At 47.4% G+C, this 21,284-nt stretch overlaps 7 protein-coding genes across 9 annotated transcripts; 3 read left to right on the top strand and 4 right to left on the bottom strand.

Moving 5' to 3' along the window:
• Positions 1-14: 14 nt before the first annotated feature.
• On the bottom strand, positions 15-1,573 carry LOC6553941 (zinc finger protein 774). The gene is made up of 4 exons (XM_001979431.3): positions 1,317-1,573; positions 756-1,258; positions 559-693; positions 15-400 (listed from the first exon to the last, which is right to left on the bottom strand). The coding sequence occupies exons 1-4, from the start codon at positions 1,440-1,442 to the stop codon at positions 193-195; spliced, it is 972 nt and encodes a 323-aa protein (XP_001979467.1). The 5' UTR covers positions 1,443-1,573; the 3' UTR covers positions 15-192.
• LOC6553942 (transcription factor Ouib) lies at positions 1,563-3,036 on the top strand. The gene is made up of 5 exons (XM_001979432.3): positions 1,563-1,791; positions 1,853-2,340; positions 2,401-2,535; positions 2,599-2,709; positions 2,769-3,036. Exons 1-5 carry the CDS (start codon positions 1,642-1,644, stop codon positions 2,905-2,907), a joined length of 1,023 nt encoding a protein of 340 aa, XP_001979468.1. The 5' UTR covers positions 1,563-1,641; the 3' UTR covers positions 2,908-3,036.
• A 15-nt stretch (positions 3,037-3,051) lies between these two features.
• Positions 3,052-8,238, bottom strand: LOC6553943 (phagocyte signaling-impaired protein). The gene is made up of 7 exons (XM_001979433.3): positions 7,820-8,238; positions 7,522-7,746; positions 5,677-6,169; positions 5,217-5,616; positions 3,874-5,157; positions 3,607-3,805; positions 3,052-3,542 (listed from the first exon to the last, which is right to left on the bottom strand). The coding sequence occupies exons 1-7, from the start codon at positions 7,878-7,880 to the stop codon at positions 3,358-3,360; spliced, it is 2,847 nt and encodes a 948-aa protein (XP_001979469.1). The 5' UTR covers positions 7,881-8,238; the 3' UTR covers positions 3,052-3,357.
• A 384-nt stretch (positions 8,239-8,622) lies between these two features.
• On the top strand, positions 8,623-11,733 carry LOC6553944 (N-acetylglucosaminyl-phosphatidylinositol de-N-acetylase). The gene is made up of 4 exons (XM_001979434.3): positions 8,623-9,617; positions 10,238-10,528; positions 10,675-10,768; positions 10,823-11,733. Exons 1-4 carry the CDS (start codon positions 9,092-9,094, stop codon positions 10,998-11,000), a joined length of 1,089 nt encoding a protein of 362 aa, XP_001979470.1. The 5' UTR covers positions 8,623-9,091; the 3' UTR covers positions 11,001-11,733.
• Positions 11,715-16,083, bottom strand: LOC6553945. 3 transcript variants are annotated; one of them, XM_001979435.3, is made up of 5 exons: positions 15,936-16,083; positions 13,201-15,655; positions 12,953-13,141; positions 12,117-12,897; positions 11,715-12,054 (listed from the first exon to the last, which is right to left on the bottom strand). In XM_001979435.3, the coding sequence occupies exons 1-5, from the start codon at positions 15,969-15,971 to the stop codon at positions 11,883-11,885; spliced, it is 3,633 nt and encodes a 1,210-aa protein (XP_001979471.1). In that variant the 5' UTR covers positions 15,972-16,083; the 3' UTR covers positions 11,715-11,882. The 3 variants fall into 3 exon arrangements, 2 of the variants coding, with proteins under 2 accessions (XP_001979471.1, XP_015010322.1); XM_015154836.2 differs by lacking the exon at positions 15,936-16,083 and having other exon boundaries at positions 13,201-15,815; XR_001448320.2 differs by lacking the exons at positions 11,715-12,054; positions 15,936-16,083 and having other exon boundaries at positions 12,536-12,897; positions 12,953-13,137; positions 13,201-15,815.
• A 265-nt stretch (positions 16,084-16,348) lies between these two features.
• On the top strand, positions 16,349-18,352 carry LOC6553946. The gene is made up of 2 exons (XM_001979436.3): positions 16,349-16,514; positions 17,544-18,352. The coding sequence occupies exons 1-2, from the start codon at positions 16,458-16,460 to the stop codon at positions 18,243-18,245; spliced, it is 759 nt and encodes a 252-aa protein (XP_001979472.1). The 5' UTR covers positions 16,349-16,457; the 3' UTR covers positions 18,246-18,352.
• A 77-nt stretch (positions 18,353-18,429) lies between these two features.
• LOC6553947 (mediator of RNA polymerase II transcription subunit 25) lies at positions 18,430-21,274 on the bottom strand. The gene has a single exon (XM_001979437.3). The coding sequence runs from the start codon at positions 21,081-21,083 to the stop codon at positions 18,528-18,530; it is 2,556 nt and encodes an 851-aa protein (XP_001979473.1). The 5' UTR covers positions 21,084-21,274; the 3' UTR covers positions 18,430-18,527.
• Between the last annotated feature and the right edge of the window lie 10 nt (positions 21,275-21,284).

The raw sequence follows: 21,284 nt of genomic DNA, 5'->3' as shown, positions 1-21,284 counted from the left end.
TTGTCTAATTAACTGTACAATTGTGGTTTTATTTTTCTTACAAACAATTAAAAAAGAAAATATGATCAACCCGTTTTACTTAGAAAATTTTATAGTGGTACCCTCTTATAGCTTACAACTTCTATAGTACACAATATAGTACAATTTACAAAGAGAAATATGTGTAATTTGCGCTTTCATTTTTCGCTTCAGTCACTGCCATGTTTTCGCCTCTTTCGGCGTTTTGTGTGATTTTTCGTGGGTGTTTTTATGGTGCAGCTGGGAGAAGGACTTCTGGCAGTACTGGCAGCTAAACGGCCGCTCACCCGTATGGGTCTTTAAGTGAACCCGGAGAACGTTGGAGTAGCCGAAGGACTTGCCGCAGAACTTGCATTTGTACGGTCGTTCGTTGGTGTGAATCCTAAAGTGTAATTAAGGTCAAAATTAGATATAAGGATAGTCAATACTTAAAGAGTGTCAGAACTTTAGATATAGTAAGAATCGAAGTTCAAGCTAATTAACAGAAATCGATCTCTTGTGTTCCAGTTATGACAGCCCTATAAATATGTTTTTGTTTACCTCTGATGCTTAATGCGTGTGGAAGGATCGGCGAATCTGGAGTCGCAGTAGTCACATTTGTAGGGACGATTGCCAGTGTGCGTGTTCATGTGCCTCGCCAGCTGCGGAGTCTGGCGGAAACGTTTATGGCAGATCCTACAAGGTAAGGAAATTAATGATATAGGATACAGTAGGGACAAATCCAAATCCCTGCTTACTCGCACTCGTGGGGTTTCTCCGTGCTGTGGACTTTCATGTGGTTGGTCAACTTTACACGCTCAGAATAGACGTTGTTGCATATATTGCAGGTAAAGGATGCAGCCTGTCCGGAGTCCTCATCCTCAAACGTTTGCGGTTTGGGACTGAGTGAATAGACCGATTCCTCTGGAGCGGAGTTGGCGGGCTCTATGCTGACCAATTCATCGGCACTACATGCCACATCCTCGCTGCTCTCCAGCGTCACATCGTAGGACTCCAGGTACTCGTACTCGACCTCGCTGTCGCTGCCGGTAGCCTCATTCTTGGAAAGGTCTTTTGAATCCCTTTTCTTCTTTGTGGTCTCCTGCTCATCGTGAATAATCTCTATGTTGATCTCCAGCAGTTTCTGCTCCTTCAGCTCCTTCTCCGTCTGCTGGCAAAGGGATCTGAGTTTGAGGGCTGCTCTGAGAAGCAGGGCGCAGCTGGTGCAGATGCGATTGGGCCAGTTGGGACTCTCCCGCAACTGTGGATAGGGTTTTGTGAGTTAATATATATCATAACGCAGATATTCAAACATCCACCTCAATTCCAGTGCACCGTTTGATTTGATCTGGAAAATCCGGCTCCGTGGACATGAGGGACTCGTCCTTTGGCTGCACCAAGCAAATGCGGCACTGTAGGTCCTTGCTATCCACGTTGGTATGCATTGTTCTCTTATCGCCAGTACAAATTTCGAAATATCCAATGATTTTGTTTACCGACCACCCAAACAAACAATTAAAATTTGTGCGGCTTCGGGGCGAATGACAAACGTCCCTTCGATAAATATCGATGAATACCAAATAGCGAAGAGGAAGCAGAGTTATTTTGATCGTTAATTTTTGTCGGCCAACTCGTTTGGTTCAAATGGAGATACGACTGAACATGATGACCCTGTGCAGGACTTGTCTGCAGGATGGCGAAGCCCACATGGTGTCCATTTTCCAGACGGCAGACGATAAGCTGCCCGGTGGCGTATCCCTCTGCGACAAAATCGAAAGTTTAAGTGGAATTCAGGTGGGATCCTTTTGTTTACTGTGATATTTTTCATTAAATCCAAGTACTGTCTCACCCGTAGATTAAGGCAACTGAAGAGCAAGCGCTGCCAACGAAAATCTGCCTCAGATGCAAGGCCTTCCTAACTCTAGCCCACAAATTCCGTCAGATTTGCCAGCGCTCCAATAAATTTCTCAGGGAATACGTGGTCAAGGATGCAGTCGAGCAAAAGGTGGTTAAGGAGGTGGTGCAAGTGGTGGGTCCTACAACTCCGCCGCCAATTGAGACTGAGCAGTTCGAATCACTAGAGGATGAGGTACTTGAAGATGGAGTTTGGTCTACGGAAGATCCCATCGAGGAAATGACACCTGCACCGTCGGAAAAGGAGAGACCTACGGTACTGACGGTGCAAACGCTACCTGCTCCTCATCCTGCGCCAGAACCTGCTCCTGCTGCGTCCGTCACTGCCAAAATACATGTGTGCGAGATCTGTGGCAATGGATATCCCAGGAAGAGCACCCTAGACACCCACATGAGAAGGCACAACGATGAGCGGCCCTACGAGTGCGAGTAGGTTTACTTCCCAGGTTCTTGTGTATTTACTTTTCCCCGTCATGCGGCTCTTTTTAGGATCTGCCACAAGAGCTTTCACGTTAACTACCAGCTGAAGCGCCACATCCGCCAGCACACGGGAGCCAAACCATATACCTGCCAATATTGTCATCGCAGCTTCGCGGATCGCACCTCTCTCGTTAAGCATGAAAGGTATACAGAAATTATTACTTGCTAAAGCTAAAGTCTTGCTAACTAAATTTGATTCCTTCACAGAACCCATCGAAATGAGCGTCCTTATACCTGCCACACTTGCGGAAAGAAGTTCACATACGCCAGTGTCCTGAAAATGCACTACAAAACACACACGGGCGAGAAGCCCCACATGTAGGTGGATGCAGTTTGAACCTAAATCAGACCTAATAGCCTTTCTATTGTTACTTCAGATGCCAACTCTGCAACAAAAGCTTCGCTCGCATTCACAATCTCGTGGCACATCTGCAGACCCAACAGCATATAAATGATCCACAACTGACCGCTTATCTGAGTACTTTCAAAGTGGGGAATACTGTAGCTAGTGCCTAACAATTTCACCCTGTTAAGTAATACAAAATAGTGTATTTAAATCGTCAGTGTTGATTTTACCTTTAATGAAATGTTAAAACTCTGTACATTTAACTCAATCTAAGCCGCCCGAAAATACTAATTAACGTACTGGAAAAACAATTTGTTTAATTTTTACAATTTCTTCTTTTATTCGACTTACTTGCAAAGCGGTACGCAATCGTTTTTCTTTGTTTTCTTCTTTTCTAATTTTTGTTTACAAAGTTTACAACTTCTATATGTTGTACGAGGGAAATGCCGAAAATTGATTGATAAGTGCTGACTTGGCTCTGGTGATCGAGATAATTGTTGTGTAGGAGTAGGAGGTCGGTTGTATCCGTTAACAAAATTAAATAACAAACTATGAACTTGGATTGTGTTTGGGCAACGATGGCCGTACTGGCTGATGGCCTTTGCACAGCAAAGAAGCATCTACTTGGACACCATGCGTATCTTGTCTTTCAGCAGGTTGCGCAGCTCGGTGACCATCAGCTCGTGGGAGTCCTTAAAGGTGGCCGATACGTCGCCGATGAGCGTGGCTTCCACCTCCGGCTTCAACGACATGTCAGACATGAAGGAGCTGAGGTCGCGTGGCAGCACGGGCGCCTTCCAGGTGCCTAAGGATTTCAGAATTCAGATGAGCTAGCATCATCATTGCGCGATTTGTTGAGAGCTACTTACGTATGGCCGCATCGCAGGCCTCCAGCTTGTGCTTCAGCTGTCGTATCAGCTCCTGCAACATCTGGCTGCGCTCCTTCTCGCTGATGTGCTGCGGTCCATCCACCTTGTTTTCTACTGGCTTCTTCTTGGTCTTGGCCTTTGAGCTGACCTGCAGCTTATCGTTCAACACGGACAGCAGGAATGCGTACAGCGACAGCATCTGAAGAATTATAGTTATAGAAACATAGTTTAACATTAGATTTTCCGCTTTCGCTACCAAAAATGTACCTCCAAACTGGCAGCCACTTTCTGCTGCTGCCCTCGCCGCTTCCACAGACCGTCCATGCCGTTGCTTTCGTTGCTCTCGTTGATGATCTGCACGCACAGCTCCATAACCGTAATAACGTTGTCACCCACCCGCTTGCACTGCTCGGCCAGCTTTCCCGACCCGCTCTGCAAGTCAAGGACCAGCTGGGCGAGATCGTCAAAGAAACGTTCGTATGGCATGTCGAGCAGCAGGTGAAGGCGTGTGGGCAGCAGGTTGACTAGAAATTTTTGCGCCAACGGCTTGTAGTTCATTAGACGCAATCTCTGGAATAATCCCGTCCAGGACTCTCGCAGGAGTTCCAAGGTGGTCGTCTCCGCTCCCGTTGCCGAATCCTTTAAGCCGGCGCCGTGGTACAAGTCAATGAAAGAGGCAAAGAGTCGGAGCATCAGCGAGCGTACTTGTAGCACCTCAACTTCCTGGTCGAATGACTCCTTGCGCTCCTCCGCAGCATCCACCTCATGTAGCGGGTCCCATCGAATAATCGCCTCCAAGTCGCGATTGTCGCTCAACTCATGCCAAGCGATCCGGTCCTCCGCCGGCTCAATACTCATCGCCACATATGCTGTCAGATTCTGCGTGATATTGCCATAGCTACTGACCAAGTCGCAGATCTGCGCCTCCACCGAGCAGGCCACGTACTGTAAGCTGTTGGTTAACCGTTCCTTGAAGTTCATGAACTCCTCCATTTTGGAAAACGTACAGAAGCGATATGTTAACGCAATGTATTCCAACCTTTCCTTATAGCTGTTCGTAAAGAACTTTAGCGTAGCATCGTACACGTTCCGATTACCCGAATAGCGACCACCTAGAGGCAACAGTTGGCAGTGCACATAGCCCATGGAGTCCAGCTGAATCTGCTTAATGTCCAAATACTCGTACATCTCCTGTGCGCCCACTTGGCAGCCAAACAGATGGTAGATCTTTAGACTTAGCAGTTTCACGTGGAAGTTACTCGTACTGTTTCGCAGAACATACTGCAGCAGGCACAGAGCCTCGAACAGATGATCCGACTTATTCTCCCGTCTACTCAGGTCGTACATCACATTTGCCGCCAGCAAGGCATATGCATCCGATGGTCCCATTTCCGTGGCCAGCAACTTTTTGCCAAAAGTACTCCTGCCGTGTTCGTAGTGCAGCTTGAGCGCCGTGTAGAAGGCGAGCAGGTGGTCCACAGGCAGGTCCATGTGGGAACCACACATTCGAGAGATTTGCAGAGCGCACAGATGCTTCTGCAACTGCTCCTTCTACAATTATACACCAATCGTAAGACTCAGAGCTTAATTTGCATATTTTGCACACTTACATTTTTCGGAAGCGACGTGGAGGTTACTCCGCTCTCTAGCAACAACTTGCCGGCCAGTGCTTGCCTCTGGTTCATGCTGATCGAGGGTAAGAACAAGGCGATATCATGAGTGCAGCACGATTTGTCACCGAACAGACGGAAGTACTCAATAACCATCTCCTCAAAGTCACCGATTAGTTTTTCCGCCGGCAATTGCTCCGCTCGCATGCGCTGGTGGAGCTCTAACCGTGCCAGATATGGACCCCTTTTCTTGCGCTCTGAGGAATCAATGATGCCCTGAAGAAACTCCTGGCACCTGGCCAGAGAGTCCTTCTCCCCGTTTTCCACGCCCTGCGGCGTAAGTTTAAGCAGCTCGAACGAGCTTTGGATATACTCCTTGTAGAAGTCCCAGCGATCACGACTTGAGGATAGAGAAAACTTAGAAACGATATTTATACATATACTTATTGTTAAAGCTCACTCTGCGTCAAGCAGCTGCTGCAGCAGCTCATTCAACTCCCGCCAGTTTCCCAGTTCCTTGAGCAGCTCGAACTTCATGCTGACTGGAGCACCGGGGTACAGCTTCGCGCACAGCTCACCAGTAAGGAATTCCCACGCCTCCTGGTACTTGCTTTGCAGCTTAAGGATGTGTAGATAAAGAAAGGCCTCCTGTTCCGTCTCCATTTTGCCCTCCTTGATGTGCTTGTCGACCATGCGTTGCGCCAGTCCCAAGTAGATTTTCCGCTTCTCGGGCAACGCCGACTCCGGCCCACGGATTCCCTGGAAGACTACGCTGATCACCGACCAAAAGTAGTAGGCATTTTTCGGCTGAGCCTTGTAGAGCTGCAGGGCCACCGCCTGCTGCGCCTTGTAGTCCTCCACCCTCACATGGGAGATGAAGAGGTGGGCGAGCAGCTCCTCATTGCCCGGATTCTGCTTCACAGCGTGTTGGTACAGCTCCACAATTTTGTCCACTGCAAAGAAGCGGATATTTATATATTATTAGCGATTGCTTTTGCAGGTACAGGTATCTATATATTCAGATCGTTGACACGCACTTGCCGCCCGACGTCCGACTAAGAGAATGCGATTTTAATTAGTCGGGAGAGGTGCGCGTGCCAAGAAAATACGAAAATATGAATTGTGGCCACTTCGTGTGCGTAGCAGTGGCGTCTCTAGGGGATTCACTTCGCGGATGTCGCCTGGCAGACGTGGCATTAATATGTTTTTTCTTAAATAATTTACCTTGGATGATCAATGAATTCAAAAAAATCCGATCGACCATCGTTTCGTATTTAAATAATTTAAAAAATGATATATGTAATTGTAAAGTTCAGGACTGAATATATTTTGTAAAATCTATTAATAAAACAAGGCATGGAACTAATGCTCAAAGATGATTGTTCTTTGAATATACAAAAAATTTCTTCACCGACATATGTATAATGGTGTCTGGTTATCCTTTTTTATTAAAAAGTGAGCTGTTCTTTTTGATACACTTTAAGTTCAATCATGCCTTTATTAATAAGATTTAACGTTTGATTCTCTGATAAGACCGATATTATCTTCAATGTCTTATATTTTTTAAATTAGAACTTTTTTCACTATTCTAAACGTGGGCAAACGATGTTATTGCAATTTCAGAAAAGTCAGCATTTTGATTTTTAAAATATCATATTTGGACGTGGTAAAAAAAAAACCTAGGCATACATGAGCTTTCAAATTTCAAAAACTAGAACTAAAAAATGTGAAACTAGAATAAGAAAGCTTTCTTAACCATTCACTTAATCCTTGGTTCTAACTGAGGATTAGTTTGTAGAAAGATATAGGGCTTAAGTAAATTGCATTTGAAACTGGCAACAAAAGAGAATTTCTTCATATTCTTACATTTGAAGGGGTGTATTAAGTTACAAATGGTGGTTCATTAATAAACAGCTTAACATTGGTTAAATTGGTAAAGCCAAGATCCTGTCTGTAATAATCGTTTCAACATATCTCCTTAAGTGGGAGCCTTATATCAAAAATCAGTAATTCTCAATGGCTTTACAGTGTAGGAATAGGGTTCAAAGGGCCAAGAGAGCTAAATTGTAACCGAGTATGACCGAGTTCGTGGTAAAACAGTGCGTAATACACGGGTGCCTAGTATATTTGGTTTTAGTTGGTTCCATCATACTCCTAAAAAGCTTCCAGTAGAGGTAACGTACCTAGGCTTAAGTAGTATGTTGGCAACCTTAAATAGGCAACCTTGAGTTGGCAACCCAAATGTCTGAACCTAATCGCAAGCAAACTCTGGCTCCACGTGGGCTCTGTTGTCAACCATACGTACGTTGTTCCATCTCGCGGTAGCAGAAGGATAGCACCTGCAGCGTGGAGTCGTCCGTGGGCTTCTCCTCGGCAACGGTCTGGAGGCATCCGTGGCTTTCGTCATAGCGTCCCAGCCGGAGGAGGGATAGGCCTTTCAGTGCCCGGGCGCAGAGCAGGGTGGGATGCTTGCGGAGCAACTTCTCGGATTCCTGCAGAGCCTTGCGGTTGTTGCCCACCTCCAGGTTGTCTGTAGAGGATTGGGGTTAGTCTGTGAGCCTGCACCCGGTAGTTGGAGTCCTCCGTTTCGGGGACACACTCACCATAGACCGGCCTCAGTCGTCGCTCGAACAAGGCCGAGTCCATGCCCTGCTGCTGTGCCATGTTGTCGTGTTATGTGGTGCTGCTGTATGCTGCTAACCTAATTACAACGTGCTGCATGCACCTCGCACTGGGATTCGCTCTCTTTTGGGGTTTGCGGCACGCTGTCGTCTTTGATCAATTTCCTCCAATTGCTTGGGGCTCTTCTTAGGTTGCCCACGGTGCTTGGGCGGTCGGGGGCGGGCGGTTGGCTCTCGGGCACTCGAATCACACGGTCAAAGGCTAATTAGGTGCTTGTTTTCATAGAAACTAGTGACTTTAAATTTTATTCAAAATAAAAAAACCTCAGACTGCATATTCAAAGAGAAGAGAGCGGCCCCTGTATTTTCGGCAGTATTTTTCCGGTATTTTTCGAGAAGAGCATGCCAACGTAAGGGGTGTTCGCTCAAGTCACGATATGCAGTAACAACATAAAAACGCGAGCTCACGCCATAAAGGTATTCTTATTGGCGAATTTTTAAAACTCCATGCAATCATGGTTCATAGAATGTTGTTAGTTGTTCTTGTATAAATGTGAATATCTAAGTTCTTTTATATTCTTTATAAACTTGTTGATAGAAATTTAGTTAGTTTCGACATCTTACAAATTATTATTGATTTTGTTATAAAATGTAAAATAATTTATATTTTAGAACAAACGGTTGCATATAAGTTTTTATAAAATACATTTTAAATAGTGACAAGAGTACCCGTTGTGCTGGGCTCTTTGTCCAACAGCTGACCGCTAGAGATGGACTGATTCTTTCTCACGAATGGGAATTTGCCAGCGAACGATGAATGGCAGAAAAGAGTTTATCATTTTATTCGAGTGCTAATTAGATAATTACACCATTGTAGTTGCACGGCGCACCTGACAAGCTGATTAAAAGCGTAACGGAAATCGTGATTCAGTCGGCGTGAGTCACGCACCTGCCACGCACCACGCCAGTTGCCCATCTCTAGCTGCTGCCCCCGAAAGTCGAAAACGCGTAAAGTTTTCGAATAAAATGCAGAGATTAGCCGATTAGGCGGCGCGCGGGCTCGTAACGAAACGTTTCCAAGTATTAAACTACCGATTAAGAAACACATCCACTTAGTGAAATAGTTTAAGTAACCGCACGAGCACCGTTATCGCCGCTTTTCCGCTTTTCCTCGCTGCCCAATTGCGCTGCATGTCCATTTTTGGTGAAGAATTTCTCGCCAAAAATCTTGCCCTTGGCCGGACGCAATGAGCGATGAGATTTAACTGGCTGATCGAGTACGTGGCCAGCATATCAAGCAGCATTGCATCGACATCCCCGTGGCGCCAACTGCAGCAGCAGGTGCAGCAGCTCGTCCCCAATCCGCAGGCCATCTACTGCCGTATCAGGTCATCATCCGCCGAAGCACTGGAGCACGTACTGATCGCCTGTGCGGTGTACTTGCTAGTATGCCTGGGCCTCTACAAGCTCACCTTCTGGCTCTCGGGATCCGGATCGGGAATGGAAGCCCACCACAGCGACGACAACAGCAATGCCGGGTCGGGCGAGGGGGAAGAGCTGAACCCAAGTCCGGATGCCAATCGGAGTCCTGGCGGCCTGAAGCAGGCCCTGCAGTCCGGACTACGGCTGCGTAGCGTCCGGCTGCCCAAGACGGCGTACATGGAGCGCGTCCTGCTGATCACCGCCCATCCTGATGACGAGTGCATGTTCTTCGGACCGCTGATCTACTCGCTGACGCAGCGCCAAGGCTGCCAGGTGTACATACTCTGTTTGTCCAACGGTGAGACCACCAGCAGTGACATCATTCTCATACCACCAACAGACTTGGAAGCATTAAACGAAAGTACACGTATCGAAATCAGTAGCGAATCTGATTTAGCTTTATTGCTTCCATATGGGCAGAACATTCTCTTTGTGTTAGCCACCAATCAATTCCCTGTCAAACAGGGTCGATAGGAATATTTCATTCTTTCAAACCGTATATATTCTGAGCCATACTACTATTACAATTTGAATTTTTGCAATGATTCACGGGCATAATTTATGTTACTCGTTACAAATCTGATATTAATATACGACTGATTTCCCTAAATAGTCACAATATAGATATTCTATTAAAAAACAAGTATACATCCTGTCAATAGATCACCGATTCCCAATAATTGTAGCTACGTAGTTAATTTAGGATCGAAATTAAGGGTTAACCCATTGGATTATATTATATTTTTGGCACTGGCTATAAACAGATCCAAAAACGTAATTAAATGTATTGCAAATATTGATTGTACGTGTTTGAAATGTGTGCTGATGATCTTAGGATGACATCGTTATTTTATATCAAGCCATGATAACCTTATCCTTTAGAAATGACCTGTATTAATCCATTGCATTCTTTCACAGGCAACTTCGAGCACAAGGCAAAGGTGAGGCGTCAGGAACTGTGGCGCTCGTGCTCCAAACTGGGTATTCCCGAGTCCAACATCGTGCTGATGAATGCCACCAACCTGCCGGACGACCCCTATGTGGACTGGCGCCCAGATGCGGTGGCCAGTTTGATACTGCACACGATCGAAAGCCTCGACATCCAGGCGATATTCACTTTTGATCGGGATGGCGTCAGCTCGCATCCGAACCATTGTGCCGTGTATTACGCGGCCGCCTCGCTCTGTTTGGCCAACCTTTTGCCCAAAGGTGAGGAGGCGTGTGAGTCACGCGGGCGGCGACGGATGCAAACAATGGGTGCACGTTAATTGGCGTGCCCATCGCTGCATTTGTCGCTATTAATAGTCTTAGATATTATAGTATACAGCAATTTTTTATGTACCTTCCCAATGCAGACTGCAAATTCTACACCTTGGACTCGATCAATGTGGTCAGAAAATATCTATCCATCTTGGACCTGCTATGCACGTGCTTTATGTCTACGCATTGGTATGAAGAGATGCTGAATTCATATACAAATTCTAACATGAGTGCTCCCTACAGGTGCATTCTGAATTGGAAGGAAGCCGCCATTGTGCGGAGTGCGATGAAGGAGCATCAGTCGCAGATGCGATGGTTTCGCTGGCTCTACATTTACTTTTCGCGCTACATGTTCATTAATTCAATGCGTCAGATAAATCTCTCGGATGTGGAATTGGAAATGCAGATACATGACAACTAACAGGAGAAGAGGAGGCGATTGAATAGCAAAAGACAAACTACCTTCATGATCGGATGCTCCGGGTGGCAGAGCGAGTGGTTTTTATTTTAGACTCTGACGATTCTACTAGTATATATGTATGTAACTACTACTGTTGGCCAAACGATCGATAGTAATTGGAAAGCTATATCTAAAACCAACAAGGGAACAAAGAATCAGCAAAGCGGCAGTACCATAGGCAACCGAAACCACAAAACAGTCCATTAATTAGTTCCACACTCACATATGAAATGGCATATCTTTAATTCTTATTAGTTAGCTCTAATTATTATTTATACTCAGTCCAAGCAATGTTCCAAAGTGTGCGATGTAGTCAAATGCTTAAAAATTAAACATGTATGCGTTATTGTAATTGTTGTTAGCTTATGTTTTCATTTTTATTTTGTGTATATTGATTCCCCCGTAGCATACACACCTTTAGCGAGTCACTTTCGTTCTTGTAAAATTGTAAAATAGTTTGTTGTAAGCAGCGAAGTACAATAATAATTTTATAAAATATATTTACATAAATATATAAATGAATGTATGTATACACATAAACCAATCTTATGAGCCAGAGAGGATAGATTTTAGAATGCTGTTGAAAAATATTATTTATTTAAAGTATTTTAATGAGCGCACTTTCAAATTTATTGTTTTATGGGCCCACGCAGAACCTAGTAAAATGCGAGAAGATTTTTGTTGCAATACTTAACTCAATTGTTTTATTCTAATTTCGAATTTAAAGTCGAAAACACAGAATTAACTTCAATTATAATAAGAAGTTTTTGTTACGGCTTTCACAGAGCTTTTACCACCATAGATTTGTTTAGTGCCGGCATGGAACGTCTGCCTCTGATTCTCCTAGACGTCTACTTCCTCCGCACAGTTAACAATCACCTTACCCAGCCCAATGTTGGACTCGTGCTGGGCAGTTCGAAAGGCCTCCTCCGCCTCGCTCAGGAGGTACTTTGCCGTTATGAACTTATGCATTTGTGCTCGGCCAGAGTGCATAAGTTCAAGAGCCGTCGGATACCTGTGGAGATGGAGATACCAGAGTAAGTAAAGGGTTAGTTATGGGAATTCTGGTGTACCCACATATTGGCGGAACGAAAACTGGGCACAAGGCGGATGTTCTTCATCAGAACGTCCAGGGCATTGAAGCTGGCACACTCCGAATCGCACTCGGCCAGCACACACACCCCACAAGGCTGCAAGGCCATGACAGCCAGATTCATCGTCATTGCGGAGATGGAGCAGTTAATCACGCAGTCCGGCCACTCCTTGAACTTGCTGTAGATGGCTTCAAGGACCTCTCCGAACAGGGCGTTGCTGTCGAACTCCACTGCTTGGAAACCGAAGTCCCGGGCGACCACATCCAGAGCCGGAGCCATACATCCGGCTATGGCCACACGCTTGGCTCCGATGGCCTTCGCGCATATGCCGGCCGCCACTGCCGTTGGGCAGGATCCCAGGATGAGGACATTGCTGGTGGGCGTGACGTTGGCCTTGAAGCACGCCTGACATCCCAAAGCTAGTGTTTGAGTAAGGGCACCCTCCTCCAAGCTGATGCACGGGGGGAGCCGGTGACAGAGGTCGGCCGGATGCGTTTGGTAGGTGCTTAGGAAGCCGTTGTACACCAATCCGGAACACATGTTGTACAGGCCCTTCTTGCATAGGTCACAGATGCCGCAGGACAACGCCGACTCCATGACGACGCGGTCACCCACGTGCAGATGATGGACGCATCGACCGAGTTCCTCCACGACACCCGTTGCATCATGGCCCAGGGACATGCCTTCTATGTCCCGATTGCCGTTCTCATAGACATGGATGTCCGAGTTCGAGATGGCCACTGAGGCCGTCCGGATAAGGACGTCTTTATAAGAAACGAAAGATTGATTACCATGCGCTCAATCAAGGGATAAACTTACCAAAATCCTTTGGTCGAGGCTTGGAAACAGGAACCACGCTGATCTCGTACGGATTCGTAATGCGCATCGTTAGAGCTTGATCATCCACAGTGCGCTTTTCAGAGGATGGATGGCAACAAACCCGTGTGCTTAATGATCTTCTCTGCAACTGGGAAATGGAACTCCGGGCCAAGAGACTGCCTATTCTGTCTTGGGAAGAGATGATTGACCTGAGGAAACTGAGCAACTGCACATCTATGACTACGCACCATCCTTTTTCTTCTTGCGATCGCACTTCTTCTTCGGGAACTTGACCTTGGCGCATTTGCCGGTGCAGCTCTTCTTGGGACAGTCGCCGTGGTTGTCGAAGCAATCTTCGCGCAGTCCCGTTCGCTCCTTGATGTCCTTGCCACGATTGATGGGGTACTTTGGCTTCATTTCGCCACACTTGCCGCCGGACTTGCCCTCCTCGGCGTATCCGCGGCAGCTGCTTTGCAGTAGGGCTCCTCCGGAGATCCTTCCCGTAAGTCCACCGAAGCGTCTTCTCAAGAGGGCCGTGTTGATGGTGAATCGTGCAGGAGCAACTGCCTTGTGGAGCAGCCGACTCTTGCAGAGGGAACACGTGCAAGAGCTCGCAATCTTTGGAACTGGGACACGATAGTGACGGCGCACAAGAGTGGAGTAGACTTGGAAGCGGGGACCCCTGGAGACAGTATTCGGCTCACGGAAGACTTGGCTTAAGGCGGTGGACAAGTAGCGCCTGCTTGCATCCGGATGGTTAGCAAGAGTAGAGAACTTGCACTTGCCTTTGCCGCCACCAGCACCACCCTTCTTGAACTTGGCGCACGGATCCTTCTTTTTCTTGTCATCCTTTTTGCCCTTGGCACAGGGATCCTTCTTCTTGTCTTTCTTTGCGCAAGGATCCTTCTTCTTCTTTGCGCAAGGATCCTTCTTCTTCTTTGCGCAAGGATCCTTCTTCTTCTTTGCGCAAGGATCCTTCTTCTTCTTGGCACAGGGATCCTTCTTCTTCTTGGCACACGGATCCTTCTTCTTCTTGGCACATGGATCCTTCTTCTTGGCACACGGATCTTCCTTTTTCTTAGCACACGGATCCTTTTTCTTGGCGCACGGATCATCCTTTTTCTTTGCGCACGGATCTTTCTTTTCCCCGGACTTGAACTTAGCACAAGGATCCTTTTTCTTACTGTCCTTCTTGCCACAAGGATCCTTTTTCTTATCCTTGCCACAAGAGCTCTTTGCCTTGCACGTGATCTCAGTGGTTTTTAAAGCCTTCTTTGGAGTCTTCTTCTTTTTAGGTCGCTCGCAGGGATCGTCCTTGCAAGGATCTGTGATCAGCGGACATTTTCCAGGACATTTGCGCTTGGGCTTAACGGGTGGATGCTTGCAGCCGTCTTTGTCCACGGGAACGGGCACCTCTTGCTCCTGGGTCCCTGGCATTGCACACGCTTCCTCGGCTATCTTCTGCTGGGCTTCACGTACGTGACCAACTTGATTAGCCGCCGACATATAGGAAGTATCGATGATCCTGGTAGGAATGGTCTCTTCATCTTTGGTCAGCTCCAGGTCGGCGATGTAGGTGTCCGAGGATTTAGAGTTCCCCGCGAATCCCTTCTCCAAGGCGGTGCTGCAAAGGTTGGCAGCCAGCGAGGTGAGGTCATCGTTGAAGGCCGGCATTTTGTCCTCCGTCAGCTGGGCGGGACTTAGCTTCTTGGTATCGATCTCCACTACGCCCGAGATCAAGGCGTTGAACCTAAGCGGCAGCGTTTGCTCTACGGTACCAGGCGCATCCAATTCCACCTTTGTGTGCATACAGATCATGGGATCCTGCGGAGTTACGGCGTTCGTACCCTTGCTTTCGAGAGCCTGCCGCAGGTTGGTCATGTCCATTTCGAAAGACAGCTCCATTGACGAAACGGCCATATCGTTAAGCCGATTGCTCAAATCCTGCGGCACATCCACACGCACCTCTTCGACGAAGTCGCTCTCCTGGTTGGTAGACCCAAGGATGGGTTCCATCTGGGCCATGGCCGACATAGACTTGGTGGTTTTCAGAGCAGAGCTGGCAGCTGAGCTGTTTAGAGCGTTTTGGAGGCAACTATTGACTGCCGCCTGGCGCTGCATCGGTAAGCTGACACCCTGACCCGCATCCAATGCAGTTCCCACAGCGTTGACGTGTGCTGGGTAGGATTCCCACGAGTGGCGTTCTCCAGCCCCTCCTTGGGGCTGATCCGCCGATTCCACTTCCTGCACGGCCTCGTTCAAAGCACCGTATTCCTCGACCATGCTGTTGGAGAAGGTCTCGATGTGGTTGGCGTACAAGCGCAACTTGTTGATGGTTTCCAGCGTATCCTTGAGTTCGTTGGCATCCATGGCGGAAATATCCAAAGGCACAATGACAATCTTCAGATCCTTGCCGTCCGCCGTTTCCGGTGTAATCAGCCCAATGGGCATGATCTTGGGCGCCTTGCCCGAGGTGCCGGAGAAGCTGATCCGTTTGCGCAGCACGTCCGCATTATCGCTGACCGAGAACACATTGCTACCCTTTTGCGAGTACCTCTGCACCCGGACGCGACTTGGCTGAGTGGTCCTTCGGCTAGACTTGGATCCGGAGGAGGCACTGCAGCAGAGCTGTCCTAGCCGTTCTGTGTAGAGTAGGCTGCGCGGCCGGAAGAGTGGAGCATGGTAGCTAACGCATCGAGATATCTGCAGGAGATTAGGTCCGAGACGGTTAGTCGGGAACTTCCCGAATATTCCTGGCATTTTTTCTTTATGTACAAATTTTTTACTCGATCAAGAATACATAAGTTATCACGGTAGAATTTCAGTTTCGAAAAAAGGAAAGAAACCAAAATGTTGTGTAGAGTGTAAGACGTAGCAAGGGAAAATAACCTACAAGCCTGGCAGAAGTTCAACGTAGAATTTAAGGGCCTACTAATTTTGGTGTTTCACTGGCTTCAGAATAATTTGGATGAAGTGTACTTACCTGTAAAAAGTTTGTTACTCTGCCAAATATGCGCATACTACTTAATTTCTCACTTGTGCTGAAAGGCCCAAAACTAAAAACTTTGAATTTGGAATTTTGGTGGAGTTTTCGAAGGTTTACAAAAGGTTGTGTGGTAGCTCTGGGCTATGTTTTCAGACTGAGTCAGTACACCAGGGAAAATGGAGAACTAAAATCGTAGGCCTACTGTCCTTGGAAAAATGGACTACTGCAACATTTCGGTGCAGATATGATCCCATAAATGCCAGCCCTCCAAACCCGAAGAACCGACTTTTTTGGGGGCCTCTGAATGCATTTTAAATAAAATTTAGGTACTACAATCGTTATTACCGCTGCTGCATATTAATTGATTCACTGCCTTCAGCTGCGTTACTTATTCACCCAAGTAATTGGTGCTTCAGTTCGGTTTTGGCTTTTGCTGGCAGCGGTTACTGTTTTTGCTTCGGTTCAGTTCGGTTTAGTTTCGATTTCTAGCGCAGAGCTAGATCCGTGATTTCGTTGACAATGTTGCGATTGGGCAGCTCCACACTTAGTTCCATATGTCTTATTGTATTTTTAAATGTAAGCAAACACTTGGCATTGTCGCTTTATAGGGAACTTTGCGAAGTCCTAATTCATAATGTGGGGTTTTTTAAAACAAATGGTGACTCATGAACTATTGAAGGAAATTGGCGGATCAGGGTCATAGAGTTTGGTTGCAGATTAGGGATCACCCTCGTATAGATCTATGATATTTTTATTGTTTTCCCGAAGGTTTAGTCTTCAGACTCTAGCTCTTAGCCTGGCTAAGAAGTTTAATCACATGTAACATTTGATTCTTTAAGTCTATGCAGTTCAACCACTGAAATTTAAGAAATCGACGTAATGCATTAATAATCGCTAGGGTTTCTAACTCGAAACTATGATAACTAGACTCAGCGGCATGAGTTTTACCTGAATAAAACGAAACTGGATGCTTCTAGCCATCACATTGTCTCTGCATAAGGACGGATCAGTTCAGTCCCACGATTAGGGTTACAGATCGCTAATAATGGAGGATGTGATAAAACAGTTTTCAACGATTTAAAAGCTTCTAATTATTCTACATTGTGTTTAAATCATTGTATTATTAAATCCCTTAAAGGTTTCGCAAAGTATAGTACAAAACGCCTTAGATATGAGAAAAATCCTAAGCAAGAGTGAAGAATTTTTTAAGAATATTCCATTGTATTCGTGCTGGTTTCTGTACCAATCTGTAATATTCTAACGACAAATTTTCTAGTATAAAGTAATTCATTAAATTAATTAGGTATTATTATGTACATTTATTCACCTATTGTTATTACTTTGATGTATTTAAATAATTCTGCGTGCAAGAGAGCTGCTGGATCATGTTATACAGGCACGTCATAATTTCAAAACCCATTCTATTTGATTCCATTAGTAAAACTGTCATATCTTATGGAACGAATTCAAGGTCCAGAGACGTGTGCGCGCCGGGATTTGAATATAGAAAGCCTTATTACCGGTCACATTCAATATTCATTACCGAACGTGTAGCCGGTCATTAAGCGCCAATTATAGATTCCATTTCTCCGAAAATATCTGCAGGTTTTGTGGCTGCTGCTGCTGACGACGACGTCCGCCAAACCAACCGACTCCAGCGATTCTAGTTCCAGCAATGGAATGCAACATGTGACCAGCTTCGTGAACCAGAAACCCAAGTCGGGAGTCCGTGAGGAGTTCGATTTCGAGCAGAGTGAGGCGGAAGCCACCAACTCGGCGCAGTTGCAACAGCTTTTCGGCAGTTTGTTGCAGCTGCCTGGTAAGGGGAACATGAGTCTGGAGCTGTCCTTGGAGACGGACGACGATCCGGTTAGTGAGCGGAACCAGCTGGATGATGAGATGCAGGCCACTGGGGAGCAGCATGAGGGCTTCACCGAGTCGGCGGATGCATGGCATCGCATAAAGCTGAATATTCCGGTCCTGGAGCCGGTGAAGCACTTGATAAATACAGTGGGCGGCGGCGGGGTGAACGACTCCCATGTCAAGAGCAATACCCATAGGCTGATTGGACACCATGGCGTCCACGAACCTCATCACAATGGCGGGAACATCAGCTCTCCGGCCATCGAAACGGAGGAGGATCGGGAGACAGCTATCGACAGCACCGGGTTCGATGTTCTGGAAACGTTGGGCAGCGCGGGAACTGTTCTATTCAGCATCTTGCAGAATCTTCGAAAGGTGTTTGCCGCTAGTGCCGGAAGTGCAAGTTCCGCATCCTCAGGGGGCGGCGGCGGTGGAGCAAATTAGAGTGGTTCCCTCGGAGATTATGTTCTGTGATTAATATAAGCCTTATGTAAAATTCGGATTCACCTTTGATTCTTACTAATTATATAAACGAAATGTTATAAAACTGACGAAATTATTGACGGTTGTATGTTTCAATGTTGGGCAAACAAGAAAATGTGTTGGGCCTAAAAGACGATAAAATGCATAAGAGTTCCGGCACTGCCCCAAAATAGACTTCCAGTTGGATTTTATGAAATATTTTACTGTCTTATCCTGGTTTTCAATACGATATTTTAAAGTAGCCTACATGAACTCATAGTTTCCGTCGTCAAAGTTACGGTTGCCGACCATTGGGCCGCCTGCTCCCATTTGATTGGGATTCTGGCCGCCCATTTGCGGCCGAAACTGATTTCCTGGCGTGGTCTGGTGCTGTAAGAGCTGGCGCAGCCCCGGGTTGTTGTTGCTCATCATGGGACGCACCATACGCTGTTGCTGTTGTTGCGCCTGCTGCTGCTGCATGGCGGCGACGTTTGGCGCAACTTGTTGCAACTGCTGTTGGAGATTGGGATTGGGCACGCCACCGGGACCAACGCCCACGCCTACGCCCACGCCCAGCGGCATCCGCTGTTGCTGCATCATGTTCATCTGCATTTGATTCTGTTGCATGGGCATGCCGCCGGTCCCAGGACCCGGTCCGCCGCCAGGACCTCCACCACCCATCTGCATATTGAGTTGGAACTGGTTGTAGTGTTGCTGCTGCGAGTTATCCTGTTGCATCTGTTGCTGCTGCTGCTGTTGCTGCTGTAGCTCCATGGGCGACTTGCCCTGCTGCTGCATCATTTGCTGCTGTTGCTGCTGCTGTTGCATGCTGCCGTGCTGCTTTTGTTGTATGACTTTGCGCAAACGCTCCACAAACATTGCCTGATTGTTGGGAATGAAACCCAGAAAAGCGTTTCGATCGGGCGTGTAGAGCAGGATGAGAACCTTAAGGTCGCAGGCAGGCGAGTTCGGGATGGAGGAGAAGTGGACGCAGCCAGCGTAGCCGGAGGTCATCATCTTAGCCAGCGAGTCAAGCGCCTCTCCTGGAGTGGGTCGAAAAACAACCATTTTAGAATCCTTGAGAAACTGACCACCGATATTGCCAACTAGGTGTTTGGGCATTAGCTGCATCAACAGCTTGGGCGGCCAGTTCTCAGCCTTGATCTCGGGCTCGCCATCTTTGATGTTGGTGCACACGGTGCACTGGAGTGTGTGAGGAATCTTCTGCTGATCTGACTTCGGCTTCTCTGACCACTCCAGCAGTCCGGTCCAGATCTTTTCCCTCAAGGAGGCCTGCTCCTGCTGCGGATTTCCCTGCTGTTGCTGCTGCGGATTGCCTTGCTGCTGGGGATTGGGCTGCTGTCCCACTTGTTGCTGTTGCTGTGGATTAGGCATGTTGCCGGCATTGCTAGCCGGCATCATATTGTTGCCTGCATTGGGATTTCCCTGCTGCTGTTGCTGTCCTTGCTGCTGCTGTTGCTGAGCCAGTTGCTGTTGCTGCTGCAGCTGCTGGTGATTTAGCATCTGCTGCTGGTTTAGCATCTGCATCCTTTGTTGCTGCTGCTGTTGGGCCTGTTGTTGTTGCTGCTGCGCCTGCTGCTGTTGCTGCTGCTGTAGCGATGTTACAGTTTGGTTCGGCGGCGGCGCATTAATGCGCGATATCAGAGCAGAATTTGGGTTCTGTTGCATGCCACCGCCTTGGCCTACACCGCCCACATTGCCTGCTCCCTGCATGAAGGGCGGACGCGCCTGACCCGGCTGGTTGGGATACATCCAACGGTTTTGACCGGGTCCCACGTTCTGCTGGAAGTTCGGATTCTGCATCTGATTGGTGACAAATTGATTCTGCTGCTGCTGTTGCAAAAGTTGCTGCTGCTGCTGCGGATTGAGTAAGCCCGCTGGGGGATTTGGACCGGGCTGCTGTTGTTGCATCGTATTCATGTTCATGACCTGTTGCTGAGGATTGCCTTGCTGCTGCTGCTGTTGTTGTTGCTGCTGCTGCTGCTGGGCTGGTGTGGTGTCCATGGGCATGCCCTGGCCTTGTTGTTGCTGGGCAGCTGGATTTTGTTGCTGTTGTTGCTGCTGCTGCACTGCAGCTGGTGCCGCATTGGGAGCGGCCATTTGGGCCGCCATGCTATTGGGACTCGGTGCTCGCTCCTTGAGGCTGTATCCTTTTAGTAGCACCAGGTGTCGGATGTTCTTGGCATAGTTTTTGCTCGTAATGGGCTGATCTCCGTCAGCCTTCATGAAGAGTTTAAACAACACCGGCATCTTGCGTGGTGCAATAATGGAGAGATTGATTTTGCGCTCATTGAAGAGTGCCGCAAGCTGCTCACAGGATTTGCCCGGATACTTCCACGATTCCGTTGTGGGCATCTGGTATGGCGGACTGTTGCAGATGAGAATGCAGTGCCTCTGGACGCTGGTCTGATCCAGAAGCTGGCGCCGTTCGCTGATGTCATCAAAACAGCCGTGGGCCGCAGCAAACCCTTCGGCCATGTGCGCACAGGATTCCATTCCGCCTCCCACCAATGGCAATCTTTCTATCGTCTCCATCACTTTCTGTGGCTGCAGAAAGGGTCCATAAGTGGAGCAAACAGGCTCCAGAAGATTAGCCGCAGTACGGTAGACCACGATACCGTACAGAGTGGCAAAGCGCTCCGCAATCAGGTACTCCCGTTCGTCGATGGAGCCTGTGGTGAAGTGTTCCAAAGTCGGCAGGATGTAATTGGTCTTTAGCTCGTTTATGTAGGCTCCGTTGATGGCGCTGCCCTCTATGATGAAGACCACGTCGGCCAGGGGAATCTGGTCCACCTCCATTGTCAGTCCGGAGGATGAAAGTTGGCTTTAAGCTGGAAAACTTGTTGCAAAAAACGTAAACTATGTTGTCGGTTTTTCACCGCTCTTCTTCTTTATTCGTTTGTTTTGGATATCGCTGTGCTACTATCGATAGTCAACTTGTAGTTATCGTTTGGCAATTGCTAAGGTAGCCAAATAAATTAAATCAAAAAAATTCACAAA

The sequence above is a fragment of the Drosophila erecta genome, unplaced genomic scaffold (assembly GCF_003286155.1).
Source record: "Drosophila erecta strain 14021-0224.00,06,07 unplaced genomic scaffold, DereRS2 tig00000000-arrow-pilon, whole genome shotgun sequence".
Taxonomy (NCBI): domain Eukaryota; kingdom Metazoa; phylum Arthropoda; class Insecta; order Diptera; family Drosophilidae; genus Drosophila; species Drosophila erecta.
This window is presented reverse-complemented; position numbering and strand designations above follow the sequence as displayed.

Bases quoted from the DNA above. Each gene is read 5' to 3' on its own strand.
- LOC6553941 (XM_001979431.3), bottom strand. From the start codon at position 1,442: ATGCATACCAACGTGGATAGCAAGGACCTACAGTGCCGCATTTGCTTG. The intron at 694-755 runs GTAAGCAGGGAT...CTTACCTTGTAG, and splicing joins GAGAAACCCCACGAGTGCGA to GATCTGCCATAAACGTTTCC. The intron at 401-558 runs GTAAACAAAAAC...ATTACACTTTAG, and splicing joins ACACGCATTAAGCATCAGAG to GATTCACACCAACGAACGAC.
- LOC6553942 (XM_001979432.3), top strand. From the start codon at position 1,642: ATGGAGATACGACTGAACATGATGACCCTGTGCAGGACTTGTCTGCAG. The intron at 2,341-2,400 runs GTAGGTTTACTT...GGCTCTTTTTAG, and splicing joins GAGCGGCCCTACGAGTGCGA to GATCTGCCACAAGAGCTTTC. The intron at 2,710-2,768 runs GTAGGTGGATGC...TTGTTACTTCAG, and splicing joins ACGGGCGAGAAGCCCCACAT to ATGCCAACTCTGCAACAAAA.
- LOC6553943 (XM_001979433.3), bottom strand. From the start codon at position 7,880: ATGGCACAGCAGCAGGGCATGGACTCGGCCTTGTTCGAGCGACGACTG. The intron at 7,747-7,819 runs GTGAGTGTGTCC...AATCCTCTACAG, and splicing joins ACGACTGAGGCCGGTCTATG to ACAACCTGGAGGTGGGCAAC. The intron at 5,158-5,216 runs GTAAGTGTGCAA...GTATAATTGTAG, and splicing joins CCACGTCGCTTCCGAAAAAT to AAGGAGCAGTTGCAGAAGCA.
- LOC6553944 (XM_001979434.3), top strand. From the start codon at position 9,092: ATGAGATTTAACTGGCTGATCGAGTACGTGGCCAGCATATCAAGCAGC. The intron at 10,529-10,674 runs GTGAGGAGGCGT...TTCCCAATGCAG, and splicing joins GGCCAACCTTTTGCCCAAAG to ACTGCAAATTCTACACCTTG. The intron at 10,769-10,822 runs GTATGAAGAGAT...TGCTCCCTACAG, and splicing joins TGCTTTATGTCTACGCATTG to GTGCATTCTGAATTGGAAGG.
- LOC6553945 (XM_015154836.2), bottom strand. From the start codon at position 15,712: ATGCCAGGAATATTCGGGAAGTTCCCGACTAACCGTCTCGGACCTAAT. The intron at 12,898-12,952 runs GTAAGTTTATCC...TTTCTTATAAAG, and splicing joins GCCTCGACCAAAGGATTTTG to ACGTCCTTATCCGGACGGCC. The intron at 12,055-12,116 runs GTGGGTACACCA...CCATCTCCACAG, and splicing joins AGTTTTCGTTCCGCCAATAT to GTATCCGACGGCTCTTGAAC.
- LOC6553946 (XM_001979436.3), top strand. From the start codon at position 16,458: ATGTTGCGATTGGGCAGCTCCACACTTAGTTCCATATGTCTTATTGTA. The intron at 16,515-17,543 runs GTAAGCAAACAC...AAATATCTGCAG, and splicing joins GTCTTATTGTATTTTTAAAT to GTTTTGTGGCTGCTGCTGCT.
- LOC6553947 (XM_001979437.3), bottom strand. From the start codon at position 21,083: ATGGAGGTGGACCAGATTCCCCTGGCCGACGTGGTCTTCATCATAGAG.